We start from the raw sequence: 24,582 nt of genomic DNA, 5'->3' as shown, positions 1-24,582 counted from the left end.
CAAGTTCTGTAGCCCACACAGTCGCAGAAAAATTAAAAAACGCACTCCCGAGGGAAGAGCTTGCTCCACCAAAAGAAGAGCCTGCTCTTCCCATCTTGGAGCCGGCTCTACTAGAAGAAGAGCCTGCTCCAAGACCCCTAGAGCCGGCTCTACTTAAAAGTAGAGTTTGCTCTTCGTCCGGAAGAGCCTGCTCTTTAAAACAGTGAGCCGTCTCTCTCTCTGTTCTTCATCGTTTTCAATTCCGATGAGTTTCTGATGAACTGACCTTCATACCTAGGGTTCCTAAGTGTTTAAATCAGGTTCCAACTTATTCCAAAATCCACTAAATTCATTGTTCAGTTACTAAAATCAACTAAAGCATGAATTTTGCATCAAGAGTTTAATACGAGCAGTTTATGCTTTCCCGAACCCCAATTGTTTTAACACACCAAACTTGCAAACTAAATTAATTCTAGTGGTTCCCAACATGGTATAAAACTAATTAAAAACATTACTCATCAACTTATATGATTTAAAACAAAAATAACGCAACAAAGAATTTAATACAAACATTAAACAACTTGAACACACATCCAGTTTTAAGCATTTAAAACATGCAATCCAGTTCAGTTTTTAATTCTTATTAAATCCTGGAATTGTATCAGTCGTGCAAAGAACACGAACCTAAGGGAAAGAGATAGGTTTAGAACTTGCCTTTAGGCCTCAGTTTGAAACCTTGAACCGTTGCTTCCTAAATTCTCCGGCGAACTCCGACTACTGTAAGCCTTCCTCTGTTCTCTCTCTCTGCCTCCACCGACCTGTTTAAGTTCTAAAACCCTAGGTAAAACCTTAATGTATATATTTATAGGATTAAGGTTACCCTAATTCTAGTCCTAATACTAGACAGGAAACTAAGTCGGCTAAAGAAAAAAAATAAAACAAAACCCTAAGTTCAACTAACGAAAAATAGAAAAATAAAATACCATTTAATAATTAATTCAATTAACGAAAAAATAGAAAAATAAAATACAATTTAATAACTAATTAATTAATTCACAAACCACCACTAAATAAATAAAAACAAATAAAGTCACACTTAATCAACAAATTCACAACTAAATAAATAAAAACACAATTAAATAAATAAATAAAATTATATAAACAGTTACCAAAAACATATTAAGTAACATGACTGATTAAACAAATAAACCATTACGCAATTAATTAAGTAACATGACTAATTAAACAAATAAACCTTAAAACTATTACGCAAATAAGCAAATAAAATGCAAATAAGCCATAAATTAAATTCCAGGAATAGCCTTTTAAAATTAGGGGTATTACATTCTTCCCCCCTAACAAAAGGAATTCAGTCCTAGGAATTCGTTCTTACCTTCATCCAATATTTCAGGAAACTGCGAGCGAATGACATCCTCCCGTTCCCAAGTGGACTCAGCCTCATTGTGATGAATCCACTGCACACGAACCAAAGGGATAACCTTATTGCGAAGGATTTGATCCCGACGGTCAACAATACGACATGGTGGCTCCAAATAAGTTGCATCCGGCTGCAACTCAATCTCCCCAACATTGATATGCTGATATCGATCCTCATCTCGCAAAAATTTCCTTAACATGGACACATGGAATACGTTGTGTACGCAGTCCAAATTATCCTGTAGTGCCAACCGATAAACAACAGCTCCAACTCGATCCGTAATCATGAATGGACCAACAAACCACAGAGACAACTTCCCTTTCTTCCCAAAGTGCATAACACCCTTCATAGGAGATACTTTGAGAAGAACCTGATCCCCAACCCGAAACTCTAAAGCACTAGTGCGACGATCAGCATAGCTCTTCTGCCTACTTTGGGCAGTACGCATGCGATCTCGTATAAGAGCAATCTTTTCAGAGGTTTCCTTGATGAACTCAGGACCTAAGAATCGATTCTCTCCAACCTCCATCCAACAAACAGGTGATCGACACGGTCGACCGTATAATGCCTCAAAAGGTGCCATCCCAATAGTCTTCTGGAAACTATTGTTATAAGCAAACTCCACAAGTGGCAAATATTCCTCCCAGTGGCCCTTGAAATCCAGAACACACGATCGAAGCATATCTTCCATAATCTGATTCACCCTCTCAGTCTGTCCGTCAGTCTGAGGATGATAAGCAGTACTAAGGTGTAACTCCGTACCTAAAGCCTGCTGAAAACTCTTCCAAAATCCAGATACAAAACTCGAATCCCTGTCCGATATAATAGACAATGGAATGCCATGTAGCTTCACAATCTCTGAAATGTAAAGCCTCGCCAACTGCTCCGAAGTGTAGTCAGTGCAAATAGGCAAGAAATGAGCTGACTTGGTCAACCTATCCACAATGACCCATATGGAATTATGCCCCTTAAAAGAATTTGGCAACCCTTTCACAAAATCCATAGATATGCTCTCCCATTTTCACTCCGGAATTGGTAGTGGCTGTAGAGCTCCTGGTGGCCTCTGATGATCAATCTTAACCATCTGACAAGTACTACACTGAGAAACAATAAGAGCAATGTCCCTCTTCATACCTGCCCACCAAAACTGCCGCTTCATATCTTGATACATCTTATCGCCTCCTGGATGAACAGAGAACTCAGAGTGGTGAGTCTCAGTCATCACATCCTTCCTCAAACCATCAGCAGAAGGTACTACTATACGCCCCTTGTACCTCAAACCTCCATCAGCCCCAACATAGTAAAATGGAACCTCTCCAGAAGCTATCTCTGCCACCTTGTCAATGCACTGTTGATCCGTGAGTTGTGCTTGTAAAACCTTACGAATGATGGAAGGTGTAACCATCATGCAAGCCATAAAAGCATCTGACAACTCATCTACATTCTTCAAAGCATTCCACTCAGTAGTGAATAGAGCAGAAAGACTACCAACAGGTCAGCAACTGAGTGCATCCGCCACCACATTCGCTTTCCCTGGATGGTACTGTATAGAAAAATGATAGTCTTTTACAAACTCCAACCATCTGCGCTGTCTCATATTCAGCTCCTGCTGAGTGAACAAGTACTGCAGACTCTTGTGATCACTGAATAATCTGAAGGACTCACCCAAGGCAAAGACCACTGCTGCCAACTCCAAATCATGTGTTGGATAATTAAGCTCATGAGTCTTAAGTTTCCGAGATCCATAAGAAATCGGTCGCTCCTCCTGCATCAATACACATCCAAGACCCTGCAACGAAGCATCCGTGTAAACAAGATACTCTATCCCGCTCTGCGGAGTAGCCAGAACCGGTGCAGAAGTCAGCTTCCTTTTTAGCTCATCAAAAGCTCGCTGACAGTGTTCATCCCACCCGAACTGTACTCTCTTCTTGGTAAGATGAGTGAGTGGTCCTGTTATCTTGGAGAACCCCTGGATGAATCTCCTGTAATATCCTGCCAGACCGAGAAAACTCCGAATCTCAGTAGGTGATGTAGGCTGTCCCCATTCAACCACCGTTGAAACCTTGGCCGGATCCACTGCTATCCCCTTTTCTGACACCACGTGACCCAGAAATTTCACCTCTCGCCGCCAAAATTCACACTTCTCGAACTTGGCATATAACTGGTGCTCACGAAGCGTCTGCAAGACTACGCGAAGATGTCTAGTATGATCGTCCTCCTACCGAGAATAGATCAAGATGTCATCAATAAAGACAATAACAAACTGATCCAAATAAGCCCGGAAGACTCTATTCATTAAGTCCATGAATATTGCAGGTGCATTAGTTGTCCCAAACGGCATAACACGAAACTCATAAGAACCATATCTCGTGAGTAATGCTGTCTTAGGAACATCCTGCTCCCTAACCCTCAGCTGATGATACCTAGAACGCAGATCAATCTTGGAGAAGTATGTGGCTCCCCTTAACTGATCAAACAAGTCATCAATCCTGGGCAAAAGATACTTGTTACGAATCGTAACCTTGTTCAACTCCCTATAATCTATACACAAACGAAGCGAATCATCCTTCTTCTTCACAAACAGAACCGGTGCTCCCCAAGGTGATGTACTCCTACGAATAAAACCCTGACTAAGTAACTGCTGAATCTGATCCCTCAGCTCTCTCATCTCCACCGGTGCCATCCTATAGGGTGCCCTAGCAATAGGCGCAGTGCCTGGAGCTAAGTCTATCACAAAATCAATCTCTCGACTAGGTGGCAACCCTGGAATCTCCTGAAATACATCCGAAAAATCATGTACAATCGGTATGTTATCCAATGGCACAGTAATCCCCTCCTCATTTTCCCCCTCCATATGGAACAAATAGGTGCTACCGTTCCCTTTAGAACGTGGCATAGCTACTACATACATATCCTGACCAAGTATGGTAAAAATAATAGATCTATCAAAACAATCAACTTGGGCATGGTAGTGAGACAACCAATCCATCCCAAGTATCACATCATAAATGTGCATGTCCAGGACCAATAGATTGGCTAGAAATCTGAGTCTGCCAATATCTAGTGTCACAGGCCCATCACTCTCATGTATAATAGCTGTATCACCCAATGGTGTAGAAATACCTTGAGGTCTAGTGCATACCCTCGTCCTCATCCCAGATAAAGCAACAAAAGTCCTAGCTACAAATGAGTGTGTAGCACCTGTATCAAATAAAACACGTCCATGCAAACCATGAATAGGAAACTTACCCTCAATAGTCTGAGGTACCTGAACATCCTGTGGCATGGGGTTATACACCCTGCCATAGTGCAACTGCTGTGGTGCATGTCCCTGAGTCTGCGGCAGTGCTGGTAAAGCCAGATGCGTCTGTCCCTGAATCCGTGGAACCTGTGGAGCTGGTAGAGGCACTGGTGCCCTCTGTCCCTGCTGCACATACTGTCCATGTCCCTGTCCTGCTTTAGGACACTGCCTGGTGGTATGACCATACTCCCCACAAGTGTAACAACTACCCTGGAAAGTACCAAATGGCCTCCTCTGTCGGTTAGCCTGTGGCTGACCCTGTCCTGCCTGTGGTCCCCCATTCTGTTGCCTCTGAATAGGTGCCCCATTCCGGTGAGCATCTGAACCACCCTTGTGCTTCTTCCAAGGCTGTTGTCCTTGGAACTTGCCTTTGTCATTCTGCCGGTGACCATTGCCATTCCCCTTTTCAGCTGACTGATTAGTAGAGTCTTTATCTCCCCGCTTCTCACCACGAGCCTGTCTGATGTCCACAGTCAACTGATACTGTTGTAGAGCGGCGTCTACCACCTGAGCATAGGTAGTATAGGCTGGACTACCTGTAATAACTCTCTTGATAGACCACATTAGTCCCTTGACGAAACTGTTACGCTTCTTCTCATCTGTATCCACCTCTTCCGGTGCAAAGGGAGACAAGTGTGTGAACTGCTGCTTATACTCTGCCACTGTCATGTTTCCCTGCTGCAGATTTAGAAACTCGATCTTCATAGCTGCCCTGACTGCATAGGGAAAATATTTCTCGTCAAAGCGAGTACTGAACTCATCATAAGACAATGTCATCCTCTCCTCTGGGGTGGTAACTGACTCCCACCGCTGTAGTGCATCCCCTATTAGCTTGAAAGTAGCACGCATCTGCTTCTGAACCTCCGTGCACTGAACCAAACGAAGATGACGCTCAATGTCCTGTTTCCACTGGTGAGCTGCTCTCGCATCGGTGGAGCCTGAGAACACAGGTGGACTCCCCTTTGTGAAAGAGTTCTTAGCCTTTCCCCAAGAATTCGTCTGAACCACTGGTGCTGGTACAGGTGCCTGCTGAACCTGTGGTTGGTTCCGGAGTGCAGCTGTTACCCCAGCCTCTATAGCCCGAACAACAAGGTCATTGAGGTGTGGAGGAATCTCTGGATCTCTGACCCGACCCTGAGCTTGTTGAACTTCCTCCTGAAACCCTGGCGTTTGCTGCTCTTCTTCCATTTGCCGATGTTGTAGACGTTCCCGCTGTCTACATGCCGCTCTCCTCTGTCGACTGTTCATGTTCTGTCCTCTTCCAGTGTTAACCATGCTGTTAACATAGAAAGACAGACATCAGTACGAGTTTAAACGAACCGTAAAAGAATTCAACGAATCCTAAACATGAGCTCTATATAAAAAAATGCTACGCGGAAGTCTTAATACAAAACGTCTTAGAGACACTTGAACCCGGAGTGCTCTGATACCAACTGTAATACCCCTCGGATCCGAAACACGGGTTGATCAGGCCTAGGCCCAAACCCGAGAGAATATCAAACAATTAAAGTATTTTATACGAACACAGATGACAAAATGAATTTGATAAATAAAGTTTAAGCTGAAAGAAAACTAAATATAAAAAAAACCTTTAATATTAAATATACTTAAATCTCAATAATCCAAAACCTCCATAAGTTAACAACTCGGGAATCCATCTCCAGTGGACCCCTAAAAACTAAACTGAAATGAAAGTAAACTGAAGATAAAATCCAAATCAAATATCTGGAAAGAAGTCCTACATCGTCGGTAGAATGGAAAATCTTCTCTGCCCAGCACGAACAAGCTCAAGCCTGGAACTGACGTACACCTGGAAAATAGGAGTGGGTCAGGTCCACGAACAAGTTCTAACCTACTACAATCCAAACAGAGACTCGATACGCATATACACTCTAACCAACTCAACAATAACTATATAAGTCGTGTATATATATATATATATATATATCCATACTATGGACTCTCGCTGGACTATGATATGGGTCTCAACCTGAGTAGAAGGCAACATGCAAAACGCACCTGAGTGGGCATGACTACCTAAGCCTAACAGGGTACACCACAACCAGCATAGCCAGCTACGCATCCTACTGCATATACGCTCCCTAACCGTCGACTCTGAGACTCAAGCTCATGTCACGATACCATAATAATATATTTAAAATCCGTTCATAACAATCCATAATAAATCTAGTAAGTCGTTCAACTTATTCAACTGCACAGACTTAACATAGATAACCAGTAATCCAGCTAGTCATTCAGCTTGTGCAGCTTCTTTGACTTAGCCTAAATATAAGTAGGATTTATTTTTAATCCATTACCTTATTCCGTATAGGTAGGATATAACAATTTTGAGCCAATCCAAACCTAGTATGTCACCGTCCCATACCGGTGCATACAATCCAATCCATCCGGCAGTTAATTGAATAAATAAAAATATAACTATCAACCAATTCATACATTCCACAATTGACAATAAAAATGAGGGTAAAAATGTCCCTTGAGGTTTTGGTTTATATAGCACATTACCCCTTGCCGTTAAGCAACTGACGGTGTTAGCACGAACAAATTAGTACAAAGCCAATTTTGCCTTTTCAATATTTTGAAATGACATTTTTAATATCATTGACCAATACAAATTTACAAAATTACCCTTAACTTATAAATGCAAAAAGATAACTGTGTTCTCATATCACAGAACCCAGGCTTCAACTTTGTAAGTCGCCGGAATTGAACCCACAATATTAATCCACGCACCAAAAGATGGTGACCAAACAAGTCTGAAAGGTGTGCAAGGATGACTAGGCGATGCAAAACGGGAATTGCAGCTACAAAATTTACCAGCAAGGACCGACGACAAAGCTGTTTTTGCCGGCGAGAAATGGTGAGAGTGAACTGACAGGCGATGAAGCTACTAAACTACGGTGAAGAGGACGGCGGGCATGCTTCAATAGAGGACGCGGACGCGGACGAGACTGTTTGATGGAATGAAATGACCAACATGAGGTGGACTGTGACAAGGCCGGTGAAACTTACAGTTTTGACAATGGTGACTAAGTCACAGAGCTAGGCCGAATACATCTACAGAGCTCTGGCATGTCTATGGCTGTTTTGAATTGGGTTTCACCGAGGTGCGTTGAGGAATCGCTGCTCGCCGGACTGAAATAGGAGGAACCCTTAGTTCAGTCCAAACGCTGGATCATAACGCTAGACAAGAACGAGGTAAGACAGTTCAAAGACGACGGAGGCAAAGTTCACAGCAACCTCGACCCAGTTCAGTCCGGCGATCCCAAGTCTGATGAAGCTCAGTTCAGTCCGGCGAAGCATCGTGTTTTGTTCACTGCACGTTGGTGGTCTCGCCTTAGCTGTTTTCCCACCTTAACCAAAACGCTCCTGCGAAGTTATAGTGACTTTTTCTCTTGTATTATAATTCAGCTTCCTCAATCTCTCAGCTGCTACTTCATTTTCCCAGCCTTCTTTATCAAAATCTCTCTCTGTGCCTATATTTTTTCAAGCATAACGCTCCTACAAGAAAGCAAAAAACAATTCAGACTCTTTCTTTCCCATTACTGTCAGATTGCAACCAAATTAAAAAAATAATAATAATAAAAAGTTGTAATTTGCTAAGTGAGGTGGGAATAATATCTGCTTGAATTAGCAGAGTAGGGCAGTGGTGGGTCTTCCTTCCAAAATGGGAAGACACTCGTGCTGTTACAAAAAGCTAAGGAAAGGTTTGTGGTCTCGAGAGGAAGATGAGAAGCTCTTGAGTTACATCACCAAGTATGGTCATGACTGCTGGAGTTTTGTCCCAAACAGGCTAGTGTGTGTGTGTATATATATATATATTTCTCTTCCGTTGATTCATCGAATAATTCTTTAGTGAGTCCACTACTGCGACAATTAATTAATTAATTGTGTTTAATTTGATGATGTTTGGTACTTAATTATATTTACAAGTTTGCAAAGGTGTGGGAAGATCACTGCAGATTGAGGTGGATTAACAACTTGAGGCCTTTGTGTAATGTATATGTGTCTGCGTATTTATGTATCTGTGTGTATATGTGTATGCGTATATGTACATGGTTATTGGTGGTTGGCCGTGGTGATGGTAGGTCGAGGTCGCTTCACCCAGTTCCTTCGTTGCCGGCAATAGTGAAACACAAAGGAGAATATATATATATATATATATATATATATATATATATATATATATATAGTGTATAATATATGTGTGTGTGAGAGTAGAGAGAGAAATTTAATAGTGTTAGAAGGGAGGGTGTAAAAGTCTTTTTTATTTAAGTTATAAATTTTAATATATAATTCAAGGGTAAAATAATAAAATCACATACTTCTGTTAGTAAATTAAACGGCGATTACTGACAGGGGTGTAGGTATAATTATAAAATTCAGAGGGAGTGTGTGTGAAATATTGACAAAGTTCAGGAAATGTAGGTAAAATTAAATCTAAAAAATTTAATAATGCAAAATAATTGAGAGTAACGAGAGCGAAAAGCTGTTGCATCCAGGAGATGCATGAGATTAGGAATAAAAAAATATTTTATTTTATTTTATTTTTTGTCTCCCTTCTCTCTCCTCAAACTTTTCGTTTCTCTCTCCTCAAACTATCAGCCTCCTATCTCCTCTGCTTTCTCTTTCTCTCCATTCTTTTCTTTTTCCCTTCAATTTTTTTTCTTCTTCATTAATGTCGACGAAGAAGAGAGAGGAGAAAGTTGCCGCCGTCCAATGCCCGCCGGTAAGTTCTCCATGCCCGCAGATGAAGTTGCCTTTCTGATTGCCTCTGATTTTTATTCTCTGACGATGGCCAAGTGACTGGGAAGAAAATCCATCATCAAAATCGTCTGTCTCTGATTTCTTCAACAGATCTCTCCCAAAAAATCACAAACCCAGAAAATATAGGTGTGTATATGAATGTGTTTTGTGTATGTGTAATGACTTAGATTTAAATAGACAAAAAAAAAAAAAAATGAGTGTTTGGGTTCTGTAAAAATCCGGTGGAGTTAACCAGCCTTCCTCAACTCGCAACTCTGTTACTTGAGGATAATCAACTGAGCGGAAAAGGTAAGAAGAGAACGAAAGAGACCTGAAAGTTTGAGAGGAGTGAGAAGAGATAGAAGAGAGAAGAAGACCCAAAAAATGAAAATAAAAACATATGTTTAATACATATGTTTAATTTTTGTCGGTACCAATCTCAAGACTTTACAATCCAACGATTCATATTCAAGAGCATACCGCTGCGGTTGTGAATACGCTCTCACAATAGCATTACCCAAACAATTACTATATAATTTACCATTTCTATATAATTATCTAGTGGTGCAAAACAACTACTACCATATTTGACATTCTTATTTTATCCAAATAATATTTTCTATTGGTTTCAAATAGGTAACTTGTTTGGTGACTTCTTCCCTTTGGCAACAGTAGCATATAATCAATTTGTTTTTCTAAAGTTTCTAAAGTTGTGGTGGATGGGGTGCTGTGTCAGCAGTCTTGCCCTTCCGAAATTGCTTTTCTTTGTTTTGATATTGCTCGGGACTTGCGATGGTTTTTATCTGTTCGGTTGATTCATGTGTGGTGTCAGGGTAATCGAGTGGCTCATACTTTGGCCGCTTTTTTGCGAGCTGAGATTGTGTCAGATCTGTGATTGTCGTTTGTTTCTCCTTCTGTCGTCCCTTTCGTGGTGGCAGAGGGGGAGTCTTCGTAAGTTGTGATTCTTTATTAATAATTAATTCTACTTAAAATAATATTATGAAACCTTATTTTAAATATAAATAATAAAAATAAAAATAAATAATTATATTATTAAATTTAATAGTTCATCATTTTTATTATTTCTTTACTAAAAAATTAAACACAGATATCATCAAACACAAATTCATTTTTTTTTTTTTATTTTTAGAATAGTAGCTAAGCTAGCTAAGCTTCCAAGATGAATAGTTGCTGAGCACTGGAAAAAGTTTTGATATTCCATTATGTGTCATGTTTCAACATTCCAAAATAGGTTATACATTTCATGGCACCTTCTTGTATGTATATGAACACGAATACACGAGTGAATAAATTTAATACTGTGTGACGTCATTCCTTACGGATTGTCTATCATTACTTTACTCACAAATGAAAAGGAAGGAGACCTATAAACTGAAACTGAACCCACAAACCAGACCACCACATTAAATTCGACTCACACACAAATAGCAACCATGGATCAAACTCCCCATATAGCCATCCTACCCAGTCCAGGAATGGGTCACCTCATCCCACTCGCCGAGTTCGCCAAGCGACTCGTTCTTCACCACAACTTCTCCGTCACCATCATCGTCCCCACCACCGGACCACCACCCAAAGCCCAAAAGGATGTCCTCCAATCCCTCCCTGTCGGCGTAAATCACATCTTTCTTCCACCGGTCAGCTTCCACGACTCCACTCATAGTCGGGACATCAACGCCGAGACCAAAATCTTCCTCACTATGTCTGGCTCTCTTTCCTCCCTCCGCGACACGTTGAAGTCGTTAATTGCGACCACCCATTTGGTCGCTCTCGTCGTAGATCCATTCGGCACCGAAGCCTTCAACGTCGCTAATGAGCTTCACGTCTCGCCATACTTGTTATTTCCATCGTCGGCAATGACTCTGTTGTTTTGCCTTCATTTGCCAATTCTTGATCAGACAGTTTCATGTGAATATAGAGACTTAGCTGAACCGGTTCAACTTCCGGGTTGCGTCCCGGTTCAGGGAAAAGATTTCCTAGCTCCGGTTCAGGACCGCTCCAACCCAGCATACAAGGGGTTTCTTCAACAGGTAAAGCGGTTCACTTCATGTGAAGGAATTTTAGTGAACTGTTTCATGGATATGGAAGAGGGGGCCATAAAAGCTTTGCAAGTAGAAGAATCGGGTAAGCCGCCGATTTATCCCATTGGACCTCTTATCCAGACCGGTTCAAATGTCGGACCGGATCGGCATGAGTGTTTGCAATGGCTGGATAATCAGCCAAGTGGCTCGGTCCTGTTCGTCGCTTTCGGGAGTGGTGGGACCCTCTCTAGTGAGCAGCTCAATGAATTGGCATTCGGATTGGAGATGAGCGGCCAAAGATTTTTGTGGGTTGTAAGAAGCCCAAATGATAAAGCTGCCAATGCTGCATTCTTTAGTGTCCAAAGCCAAGATGACCCTTATGGTTTTTTACCGAATGGGTTTTTGGACAGGACCAAAGGTCGAGGCCTGGTGGTGCACTCTTGGGCACCACAGGTGGAGGTCCTGAGCCATGGTTCAACCGGTGGGTTCATAACCCACTGTGGTTGGAACTCGACACTAGAAAGTGTGGTCAATGGGGTGCCACTAATTGCTTGGCCACTTTATGCAGAGCAAAAGATGAATTCTTTAATGCTAAATGAGGGACTAAAAGTGGCTTTGCGTCCACAAGCTAATGAACATGGTCTGGTGGTTCGAGAGGAAATTGCAAAAATAGCAAACAGTCTAATGGAAGCAGAAGAAGGGAGTCTGATTCGCAACAGAATGAAATCCTTGCAGAGCGCTGCTAGAAATGGCTTAAATGAAGATGGATCCTCAACAAAGTCGCTATCCAAGTTGGTGAGTAAGTGGAGGAATCATAAACACGTTTAATATCCTTTTGTGTGTTGGGATTTATAAATTCAGGAAGGCTCAAATATTGTAGTTTGAAATTTGTTGTTGTTGGCTTGTACTTGGACTTTGTCCATAGCTTTTTAATAAGAACTAATATGTTTTGTCAAAAATATTTAGTTAGTTATTGTATAACTCTCCGAAGAAAGAACCTCATATTTTGTTCACGAACTTGTTTTTCTGAAAAATGACCAAGATCCTCTTAAATGTGGAAAATCTAATTTGATACAGCACAAGAAAGACATATCATTTTTTGTTCAAAGTGAATTTAGAAATAATAGAGATGGTCCTAATCTTTGGCATTAGTTTTGCACAAACATGACTCTGCATTTGCGCTCAGAGTCCAGCATATGTGTTACAAAGTCAAACAAATTGATCAACTAAACGTCATATAAATTATAATTGCCAATCTGTGCAGCAATTTCTCAGTACTAGAAAAGCGAGAGTTAAAATAATCATATGTTACAGAATTGTTTAATTTTTGAGAGCACAAATTTATATGTCAAATGAGTCGATCCATGAAAAATAAGAGTGAAATTATCAATTCTAGATCAGCAGGAAGTACAAAGAATAGCAGTAACGTAACGTTTTCATACAACACTTCATCAAATTTGTAACTAAAAAGAGTAAATCAACAAATCACCAATCTGATGGGCTTGGAAGTGGCTCAATATGATCAAACATGTCTGCTGGGAAGTCATCGAAGAAGCTGTCTGGTGTCATGGGGTTGTCATTTTCCCCCCTACCGCCATTTTGACAATCTCCTTCCTGTCCACAATATGGCTGCACTAGTTGAATGTGTGCTACACTTCCAAGTTCAGAAGCATCGGCATGCCCAAACGCATCCAAGAAGTTAGGATCCTCGAGCCTAGTAACAAGTTCTTGGCTTTCAAACGATAGTGGTAGGACGGATTGGAGTGGTGGCGGAAGCACACTGAATGGGAACTGTGGTTGTGACTCATTGCATATATTCTCCTCAGAAGGGGTGAACTGTAATTGAAGAAGGTTAGGATCAAAATTAAGCAAGTTGGGGTTCATTAGGTCAGGTAAAGGCACCATTTTGATCATTTCAGAGTTATCAAAGTGCGACGATGAGCAAAACTGGGACTTAGAGGACGATTCTTCTTCTGTTGAAGAACTGAACTTGGGTGCCTAGATATATCAAGAACACATAGACACGCACGCAGGCACGTAGTCAGCGGATTCTGCTTTAATAACAATAAGAATAAACAATAGTATTGTGTAACAGTACAGAAACTCCTTGAAGAGATTTGATATCAAATTCTACATTTATTGATGATGACAGATTGCAGACTACATAAAATTTTAAGACATTTGAAACCCTGCAAAATTGTAATATAACATACTTATGTTTCATCAGTCGTCAATTTGTCTTAAATGGTCTAACAAAGATCAAACACTAAAGGCAGTTTTGGATGTTAATGCACCACAATCATCAAATTGTCTTATGACATAGTATTTGAACTGATAGACAGATCAATCTTTCATTTTGTACCTTCAAATGCTATACAAACAAGCAAGATCTACAAGTCCAATGTGAATAGACCCACTAAATATTGTTCCATTATATATAACCATAAAAATGACTTAAGATTCCACATTTGTATTAAATTCATAACCAATAAGTCATTGAATCTAACAAGAGATCAAATAAAGTATCACCAGCAACATGGACACACATATACATATGGATACATACATATTACACACACAGATATACCGTGGTTTAAATTTATTACCTCCAGAGATGGTGCATGATGAAGAACAGCAACTGCACTTCTGTTCTTCTCTAATTTGGATGATGTTGTGGGTGTCTGCAGAATCCTGGCCAATCTCTTCTGCCTACTGCTCCAGAAATTCTTCACATCATTGTCCGTCCTTCCCGGCAAATACGTAGCTATTCTTGCCCACTTGTTCCCAAATTCTGCCTGAAGTTCTATCACTATCCTCTCCTCCTCTGCTGAAAACTTTACTCCACTTTTAAAAAACAGAGAGAGAGAGAATCATCATATACATTTTCATCAAACAGATACATACATATAAATACAGATATTTTCCGGTCCCACCCCATCATATAGTAATGTAGTAGATAAGAGAGAGACCCATTATCAACATCTTCCTTGTAAATCATATGAACGCAAAAAATCTCTAAACATACATATGAAAATCAACACAAATATACACACACAGTCATACACACAGGAAAAAGAACAAGTATTATGTTGCCGTACGTGCATAATTCTTCAGTTGAGAGTAAACGACATCAATTGAAACGAAAACCCATTACCAATATACTCCTTAAATATCATAAAAACGCAAATAATATTAAGACCCCAAATATACATAGGCCAATAGACATATACATGTATATATGCACACAGAGATGTGAAATTAGTGAAGAAATTCATACTTCTTCAAGTTGGGTCTGAGTTTATTAACCCAACGAAGGCGACAAGACTTGCCAGTGCGTTGCAAAAGGCCTTTGGATCGAATGGAGCTCCAATCTCTGGGACCATACTTCTTCACATGGTTTATCAGAACTTCATCTTCTTCAGCCTTCCATGGCCCTTTCTTTATCTCACCCATTTCATCATACACATGATGATGATAATGATGATATCTCTTCCCATTCATCATTTATTTACCCACCCAATTTTCAATTTTTTTGTTTCAAAACCCTAATCTCTCAACAAATATATTTTACTTCTTGATTTTGTCTGCAATTCTCTGTTTATGTGTGTTTTTTCATAGTGACGGTTGAGACGGTTACTGCCACTACGCACCCACTAATCCTGAAAAAGGGGGCATGGGCTTGGGTTTTTAAAATTTTTAGGCCAGCCCAACCCATTGACGGGGTTTTTAAAATTTTTAGGCCAGCCGAACCCATTGACGAACGGGCCAGGCCTGAGCAGGCCCCTGTGGGCATATCACGTGCATCTTCTCTTGGCACGTGCCTGCAACAAAAACCCCAGTTCGGGTATTGGGTTTTTTGGTCAGTCCCCAAGTCTACCTCTCTCTTCTCTCTCTCTGGGTTTAGGTTTTTGGTGCAAGTTAGTGTTCGATATATTTATTCTCTCTGGGTTTCCATTTTTCGCTACTCGGGTTTATTTAATCGTTTATTTATTCAAAGCTTATTATGATTTTTAAGTCACAATAACTGTTGTTTCGAACATCAATACAACCCTGTAACGATGAACCATATTAGGCGAACTGGTTTTTCAATCAAGAATAGATGCTCTAATATACTGAAACCCTACAATGGGATGTGCTCTTTCATGGAGTATAAGCCCATGAAGTGTGTATCTGATGTGGGTCTTGCTCGCTTTTCGTCTACGGCCACGGAGAGAGCTGCAATCAACGATTTCGCGAAAAGGGTACAAATTTATGTTTTTCGTCTATCGTTTAGGGATATTCTTAATTGCTAAACGATTTTAGGTTATTTTATTATTGTTGGGTGATTTTCTTGTATGTTATCATTGGTACCCCTTTTATGATTTTGTTTGTTTTCTATAGAACTTTTTTACTTTTCCGAAAATGGTTAGCATTGTGTATAATTATGTCTAGCAAGCAATCCAATCAGGCCTCTTTGGACTTCTGATGGTTTTTTATGAGAATGCATTGATAATAATATAAGAAAAATTAAAAATTTATATAAGAAGTTATCCTTATGTTTATTACTGGAAACTAGTGGAAACAAGTAACTCAGTAATTCAATAGTCATAGGTCATGACTTTCATTTTGTAGTTATGATTTCTTCTTTTTTCGGAAGTTATTGTAGTTATGAATTTTGTATTGTAGTTATATTCTCTTTTTCCCTTAAACCTGAACGCCTTGATCATCAGATTTAGAATATTCCGTCACCATTGTGATTCATTCACCTGATAATGTCATATTGGTAAATCATCAATCTTAAGTTGCTTTGATAAAAGAATGGGCGGGACAGTTAGAAATGACTTCATGTTACATTTCTGCCTCTAGTTTTGCATGGTGCCTAGTTATTCGAGTGCACCTTTTTCTTTCTTTTTTTTTTTTCTTTTTTCGGAAAGTGATTTTCAAGGTGGTAGGTATATGAAATTTGAGTTTTTTTTTTTTTTTTTTTTCAATGATTATATGGTTGCAGAAGTTGAAGGCAGGTTCTGTGGAGCAATGTATTGATAATATTCATATGCCTATTGTGACCAGACCCGTTTTTGTTCTTCCTATCTTTATTAAGCTCATACATTACTTCTGCTGATCATTTTTCCTTTTATGTCTTCTGCAGGATGTACTTGGAGCTAGGGGTGAGTATGTCATTTTATTATTTATTATTTCTTAGTTAATCACTAATTATTACTGTTCTCATCCTTGGGTAAGTCCACATGCAATATTTCTTTTTCGTTCATTCCCTGGAATTGTCTTGTGGACATGTTCTTTAAATACCAAATTACCTATGTTCTCATAGGAAAGTTTGTTTATGATTTCTAGGCGCAATGTAATCTCTGTTCTAGGGAACACGGTTCAATGCAGTATTAAATACTAAATGGTCTTATTTTTTGCTCCTAAAAGAAAAAGGTACCATCAATCTATTAGGTTCTCTTGCATTCTAAAGAAGATTTTCAGAAAATTTATAGGACAAAATGACTTGCTAAAGAGTATTTAATTAATTCAGATGGGGCTTCTTCAAAGGGAATGTATTACTTCATTAACTTATTTTCATCTTCTCCTTTATCTTAATGCATAATGGACAATTCTTTGAGGTTATGTTGGTAAACTTCTCCTTTTCCCTTCTATTTATTGATCCCCTTTTAATTGTTTTGCGCAATTGGACCCATCAATCATTGCAAAACAAATTATGCAGTGTTTTCAATAGCTGTTATCAGATGCAATGATGCAGGCAAATTGTTTTGTGCAACAAAATTCTGTTCATTAGGTGTTGCAACCTTGTGTAACGTCATTTAAAAGAACCGAATGCTCAAAATTGCGTAGGCCAAAACTCTTTGCACAATTCTAAGGAAAGAATCCCTATATGTATTTAAATAAATTGTTGGATGCAAAATTGAGGCACTGGTAAGTAGATCCGACTTGCTCTTTAGTGTTATCCTGAGTTTATCCGTCACCATCAGAATCTTATTGATAAGTAGCATACACTCTAGGTTGTGCCACGTGATTGATAAATGCATATGAATGGCCAAGAGCTAAGGGAATAGTAGAGTAGAATCTTGTAGTTTGTAGGTATATGTTTTGTATTTCCTTTAGTTGCTCTTAATTAACTGGTATTATTTTTTGGCAGGAATCCCTGTTTTGTTTAGAAGGCGGTGGAGTGGAGAATCTTTGATGAGCCGTCAGTCACTGTTTCAACTAAGTGAAAATAGGGCAGCTGTCAATGGTCCTTGCCTTGCTAGATCTTTTGCCTCAAAAGCTTCGGAGTCATCACAACGGAACACTTCTGAGGTTTGACTCGTTTGAGTTTGAGTAAGAGTTTCTGAGCTTGTTTTTAAAAGTAATGCCATTCTTTACAAAAATTTCCTCAAAAATACTGTGGATTATTTCTCTTATTACTTCAAAAGAATCAAAATAAAAGAACATCAATCTGTTAATAATTTCAAAATTCTTAAATAAATAAAAAAGATAGGTTCCATAGCTATATATACACTTCTAATAATACTTTACTCAAACTAGTAAACTACTTATCAAAAAAAATAATACTACTTAACTCAAACTTTCGAAACTAAAGATTTTGGAAAGTTCTGCTACTCATAGAACAACTAAAGACTGCACCTAACAACCCAAGAACATAATGTGACCCGGAAACCCGTGAACCACCACTACTGCAATCTGCATATGACTACAAAATTCTGAAACTACCAAGACACTGTCAAGTTCTGAAGCATAAGAAAATATATAAATCTGAACCTTGTACTTATTAACTTCAATTTTTTAGAGGGAAAGAAGAGAGAGACTTGAACTAGAACTTGACTATGCAAGGTTCCAAACGGTCCTGCATTAAACTAAAGCCACTATCCCATATTTTATTTGACTTGATCTCTTTAGATTGCATCAGAAAGTGTCATCTGTGTCATTAAAATCTTGGATGGGATTAGATTTCTAACCTATTAATTTATTAAGTTGTAGTTTGGAAAGATTTTGTTTTCTTCTATGGACAATACTTGCCTTCTCACCTATAAAGGGGAACTCCCTCCTGATAGGTCTCGTTCATTCACTTTCTTTTCTTTTATAAATTTTATAATTTATGGTACACGTGTCTATATAATATTGCACCACATCACCTATCAGGAAGGAGTCCCTCCTGATAGGTGAGGAAGCAAGTACTGTCCTATTAAGTGGAGGTTGAAACTTCTATCATGAGGATCACACAAATCCTGAATTAGTAAAAGGAAGAAGCTTCTACTTTCAGACCCTACTGCCAATGCAAAAGTTCAATTAATGATTTTCCAGATGGAAGGCCACCAAAACACTTTTATTTTGTATTTCTAGACAATGCTACTATTGCTTTAGATTCAATTTTTTATTTTGTGTGTGTATGTGTTGGGGGGGGGGGGGGGGGGGGGGGGGTTGGCGGCTTTCTTGACATTTGACAAGTTTTCTACTTTAAGTGCCTTTTTTCTTTCACATTCCTTTTAACAGACTAGAAAAGACGTATCTACTGTTGAGGATCCCTTTGATTCTCCAACATACAATATCCCTGAGAAGCCGGTGACGTTTGCAGAGGGAGCTTCCTACAGTATTGTCATTCTTGCAGGGCTTGGAGTTGCTGCTGCTGCAGGATATGCTGTTTTCAAGGAACTTATATTTCAGCCGAAAGAGTAAGGGTGCACATTTTCAGTTAAAATTGTGTTATATGATTAGAATGCTGTGATCTGAGGACTTGCATTTAATTTTATACTTTTCTAGATTTAAAAGCTGTGATCTATTATTATAGGTACAAGATTTTTGGGAAGGCTCTGGATAGGGTTCAAAATGACAGTCAGGTTTGTTCAAATCATCTTCTTCTTTTTTTTTTCTTTTTTTTTTTTATTATTATTATTTTTTTATTTACTTTTTCCCGTTTTGATGCTAAGATTTTTAAGTTGTTTTTCCAACTCTATAACACTTAACCAGTTTGGATGGAGTTTGAGGAATTGGGTTGTTGGCATTTTACTAGGTCAAAGTTGGTTTGGATTGCCTAGTGTGGTTCGCTTCGAAGCATAATAAGCATCAGAATTCCTCTCCTTTTACTGAGGAAAAAACATACAGATGAAAAAGTATAAAAAATCGTTCAAATGTGAATACCGAGCCTTGAACAACAAATGTATATCCCCATGTATTGTTCTGTGGGGCCATAGATTAAATATCTTCTAAACACACACACGTATGCGATCGCGCTCGCGCTCGCGCTCCCACACACACACACAAGAGAGGACAAGAAGTAGGATATTCATACATGCCATTGGTCAACATCTTAAGAGTTAGAGAGGTGGTAAGCTAAGTTACTTGAATTTGGCTATGTTCATAGGGTTTAGGTATGTCTTAAGTGTCGATATTATCAAACCCCCAAAATCCAATGACATGGAGACATGGATAATATTCATATTTTAATATTTTTACTTTCTCCATGAGATAAAATGATTTTTATGTAAAAAAACTGTTTAGCATGGGCACTCCATTCATTTTAAAGGAATAATGTTACCAAAAAAAGTATGATAAAAGAATTTTTTGTGTAATCGTATGTTTGCTCGGAGCATGTTGAATCAGTTAAGTCTGACATTATCTACCGTAGCATGCCTCGGTGTCATGCCTTCAGCACTACTGCTTTACATGTTTAGAAGAGTCTATGAAACAGAGTTGGAAAATGCTACAATGAACTTCTGATTCAATCAATAGCTGCGATGAATTGGTGAAAAACTACAATGTGGATCGGTAGCTTCAAAATACTTTAGCGCGTAATAAATAAGTTCTCAATGAAAAATTAAATCTTTAAGACATTTAGATGAGTTCAATGTATGCAAAATCAACACTAACATGTTAGAAAGCTGAATCATTGTAAATTGGGTCATTTATCTTTTGTTGATTTTTTCTTTTCATTTGGGTTAAAGTTTTATAGTATGTTGCTTTATATGCTATGTTACATGGATTCTTCAAAAGTGGTGAAATACCCGTGTGAGACACTTATTGGTTGGACATGGGTATGGGATATTTGTCTGACACTTTTGGTTGGACACGTACTTTAAAAGTGTATCTCATCATTCAATTATATTATATTATTACTTTAAAATGAGTTAAATGCCTATATTGAACCCTATATTAGATAAAAACATTAATTTACTCGCTTAAAAAAAAAAAAAAAAAAAAAAAAAAAAAAAACAAACAAACAAACAAATTACTGTACTCTAAAAAATAAAATAGAATAATTAAATAAAATGAATAGTGTTCATGTGTCCTTCTCTTTAGAGATTTGACACGTCCGACACACGGATACATACCCATATCCAACACACTTACCCAAGTCCATGTAACATAGTTTATTTGGCATATGGGCTTTTGCCCCTTTTTCTTTAAGAATATGTTGGTCTTGAAATTTTGAGAGATGAAAAGATAAAAATAAAAAATATATATTCTATGCATGCATAATCTACATCTCCAGTCATAATCATACGGCCCTACTGTTGGTGCTAATGACATTATTAAATAGCCTTTGAGCCTCGTCTTGGGGCAATCATAGAGTTGAAAATTTCTTGTAATTTTAGAGCCTGCAGTTTTAGCCTTATATATGTATGCGATTAAGGAGTATCAATGCTGTCAACATTCGTCATTTCCTGTTTGTATTTTCTCATTCAACTGCTTTGCCATTTAGGGATCATTCTGGTTAATTGGTGGTCTTTAATAATGAATAATTGTAATTGCTTTTATGGTTCAAATGGTTTAGATATGCCTTGCATCAGGTTAGGGTAAGAATTGGATCCCCTGTCAAGGGTTATGGCCAGGAAAGTAGGAATCGTGCTGCTCGCCAACGGATTCCAAATAGGGTATGGACTGATGAAGATGGCGTTGAACATGTTGAGGTAATGTACTAGTGTTGTAAAGTTTATAACTGAATTCAAACTCTTGAATTTGGTCAATTGTGCAACTGCTAATATTTGCAGAAATTCCTGTGATGTTCTGGTGATGTAGTCACATTCTTGATTTTCAAATACAGAATCTTTTAGAAATTTCCTTGGAGCACTGATGTATGATCAATTGAATGTAGGTTAATTTTTATATTCGCGGGCCCCATGGAGCGGGCAAAGTTTACGCTGAGATGTTCAAAGACAAGGTTGACAATCAGTGGAAGTTCACATATCTCATTGTTGAGATCAAATCACCTTCCCCAGCGCAACTGATGCTGGAATCATATGTCCCAGCTTGAAACATATACGCGAATCGGCCTCTAGGTGCATCTAATCTGTTTTACAAGCTATGACTCGGTTTTGTTATTAATGGTTCCTTATTTCATTCATCAAAAAGGGGTTGAAAATGATTTCTCGAGTCTAAATTTTTTGGTTGTTGAACATTTGGAGTTAATTATTACTGACTCTACAGTTATGCTACAAAAAGAGAACATGTTATGAATTCATGTGATTGATTTGGAGAAGGCTCGTGTATTTTTGTTTTGCTTATTGATCAAGTTGTCACCTGTTACAAGCCACTAAATCTTGAATTGCTCTCGAATGTAGATATGGAATGGGCTCGATCAAATAGTATTTCGTGTTCATCCAAGTAATACATTGATCATGGAACACTGAGTTCATAATGACATTCGAGGATCAATGTTGGGTTCATTCTACTCTTATCTGCAGGAATATGATGCTAAATAAACACATTTTTCCTTATTATTGTCTTCCCACTGTTATTCAATCTTCCGCTCTTTTCAATGTCAGTCTAACCACTGATTTAATGTTCTCATCAGCATAAATATCCCATTTTCGCAGCATGATGGTGGCTTTGATCACCCTTCCAAGCTCTCAGTTTTTAAAACGTATTTTCACAGATAGATACCCTCAACTTCTCCTCCAACAAGGGGATGTAACATATAAAGCCATTTTTATGTTTGATGATATAAATATTATAGATATTATAACATGGTATGCATGCGGTCGTTTTTGGTTGTTGTTCCCCTATTAAAGAAGGACGCCAGGGGGTCACAGACTCACAATGGGTAGAGAAATTACCAAAAAAAAAATCTAGGGTAAATTGAAAAAAATTCACATGATCTATTAGCAATTGTACAAAATTTCCTTATATTAAAAATTGTTCCCTAAATTATAAAAAAGTGCAATCAAGGATAAAAAGTCAAAGGCTGTTAACCAAAAAAAAAATACATTTACATTTTTAATCCTTAATTAAAGGTCGTTTGGTTATGTTTTAAGTTTCACATGGGACGTAGAGGTAGAGTGCAAATAACCCCCTTGAATTATGTTATAATTTGTAAATAATCCTCTTAAAATATATTTTGTGCATAATATCTCCGAACTATTATATTTTATAATAAAATTTTTCAATGTATACACTATATTTCATTAAATGACCACAATGTCCTTTCTTTTTTAATTATACTTAATTTATTTTTCTTATTGAAAAATATTCATACTACTTTGATAACATATTCTCCGTTAAATTTGCATAAATTTACCTTTACTTTTTGAAATTAATTGTTTAAATGAAAATCTTAAGTAAATTTGTTTAAAATAATTTAATTAATTTCTTAATTTTTTTATGAATATTTTTTTTTTTTTTTTTGATAAGTAATTTTTTTATGAATATATTGTATGAAAAAGAAGCTATATTTTATTTAAGTAATTTATTAATTTTTCATCAACATGTTGTATGGAAAAAAGGGTATATTTTACTTATTAATTTTGGGTAAATTGCAATGACACCCCTCAGTTTGCTTAAAAGACAGGTGGATACAACTTGGGCATTTTTTGGATAATGACACCCCTCAATTTTGGTAAACTGAACAAAGACACCACAAACATGACGAAAGTACATATTTGGCTTTGTGTGGCCAATGTTGATTGAAACAGAGATGAGATGAGAGGGTAGTTTGGTCATTTTAAGTGAGGATGAAAATATATCAGAGGGCATCTTAGACATTTCATGTTACTTAAGGCTGTGTTTGGCTCCTTATTTGTAAAATAAGGTATCGGGAGTGTCACTGCAATTTATCCATTAAGAATAGATTAAAAAGTACCTGGTAAAGGGGACCACAAGGAACCTAGTTATAAAAGAAGACCATGGTAGACGTGCCATTGTGAAGTGTCAGTTCTGTAGTAGTTTTCTCCAGAACAATGAACAGCCATTTGGGATAGGAATATCCCATAAATTTTTCTACTTGATCAAAAGCTTGAGAGTCCATTCCTTCCATATACTTGGAAGTCTCATTCGAACAAACGAGCTCGTTCCATTGTTGTTTATCATAGATGCCTAAACCTCCCGCTTGTTTGCTGCTGTAGACCTGCTCCCATTCCACCTTAGTACTGAATTTAGTCACAGCATTGCATGTCCACAATCTGGTTCATTTTATCATATGTGCATTTTATCACACTTTTGTTGGTAAAATACGCAAGTTTGACCAATACATGTGCATACTGAAAGTGTTGCTTGGATCAATTGAAGTCTTCCAGCAAATGAGAGTGCTCTAGCAATCCATCTTGTGACTTCGGAGAGGATGCTATCAATCAAGAACGCGTGCAGTATTGAGGAATTGTTTATACGCACAGGAATATGGGGTACGTTAAATGTACTGGTTATTAGGTCAACTCATTTTTGATCCGTATTTCAAAATGGTTCCCCCAAATCCATTATACAGTGCAACTGAATCACCACCCCCAAGTTAATCTTGGGCTTGCTGTTGCACAGTTGAACCAGGTGCTAAAGCATGGGTGTTTTGTATCCATGGAGCAAGATGGGTTGTAATTATATAGCGGTATCTGAAAACACAGGATGCCCTTAAGCGCTGATTCTCTTATTACAGACCTCCCACTACCAGCTCGAGTAAGCCGCCTCCTTTTAATAGAAAGGAGAAGCGTATCCCTTTGAATCTTTTTAAATGCGTGGTCTTTTTGTGATGCCTCTTTTCCTCCCCAGGAGCAGGTTGACGGGGAGTCATGAACCTTTTTGCCACCCCTATCTGTATCCTAACTAGGTATTTGAATTAGCATATCCTCCCGATC

At 38.3% G+C, this 24,582-nt stretch overlaps 3 protein-coding genes across 3 annotated transcripts; 2 read left to right on the top strand and 1 right to left on the bottom strand.

Moving 5' to 3' along the window:
• Nucleotides 1-10,850: 10,850 nt before the first annotated feature.
• LOC132276467 (hydroquinone glucosyltransferase-like) lies at nt 10,851-12,548 on the top strand. The gene has a single exon (XM_059777901.1). The coding sequence runs from the start codon at nt 10,940-10,942 to the stop codon at nt 12,353-12,355; it is 1,416 nt and encodes a 471-aa protein (XP_059633884.1). The 5' UTR covers nt 10,851-10,939; the 3' UTR covers nt 12,356-12,548.
• Nucleotides 12,549-12,862: 314 nt separating this feature from the next.
• Nucleotides 12,863-15,143, bottom strand: LOC132276469 (transcription factor DUO1). Its single transcript, XM_059777903.1, has 3 exons — nt 14,805-15,143; nt 14,134-14,371; nt 12,863-13,525 (listed from the first exon to the last, which is right to left on the bottom strand). The coding sequence occupies exons 1-3, from the start codon at nt 15,029-15,031 to the stop codon at nt 13,013-13,015; spliced, it is 978 nt and encodes a 325-aa protein (XP_059633886.1). The 5' UTR covers nt 15,032-15,143; the 3' UTR covers nt 12,863-13,012.
• A 238-nt stretch (nt 15,144-15,381) lies between these two features.
• LOC132276468 (probable mitochondrial import inner membrane translocase subunit TIM21) lies at nt 15,382-22,030 on the top strand. The gene is made up of 7 exons (XM_059777902.1): nt 15,382-15,768; nt 16,656-16,674; nt 17,664-17,824; nt 19,019-19,197; nt 19,314-19,362; nt 21,313-21,432; nt 21,618-22,030. Exons 1-7 carry the CDS (start codon nt 15,586-15,588, stop codon nt 21,774-21,776), a joined length of 870 nt encoding a protein of 289 aa, XP_059633885.1. The 5' UTR covers nt 15,382-15,585; the 3' UTR covers nt 21,777-22,030.
• The last annotated feature ends 2,552 nt before the right edge of the window (nt 22,031-24,582 follow it).

Source organism: Cornus florida, unplaced genomic scaffold (genome assembly GCF_030987335.1).
Source record: "Cornus florida cultivar Cherokee Brave unplaced genomic scaffold, ASM3098733v1 CherokeeBrave_3.0.0_Hap2_Chr10, whole genome shotgun sequence".
Taxonomy (NCBI): Eukaryota; Viridiplantae; Streptophyta; class Magnoliopsida; order Cornales; family Cornaceae; genus Cornus; species Cornus florida.
Note: the sequence above shows the minus strand (reverse complement) of the source record. Positions and strands in the feature narration are given on the sequence as shown.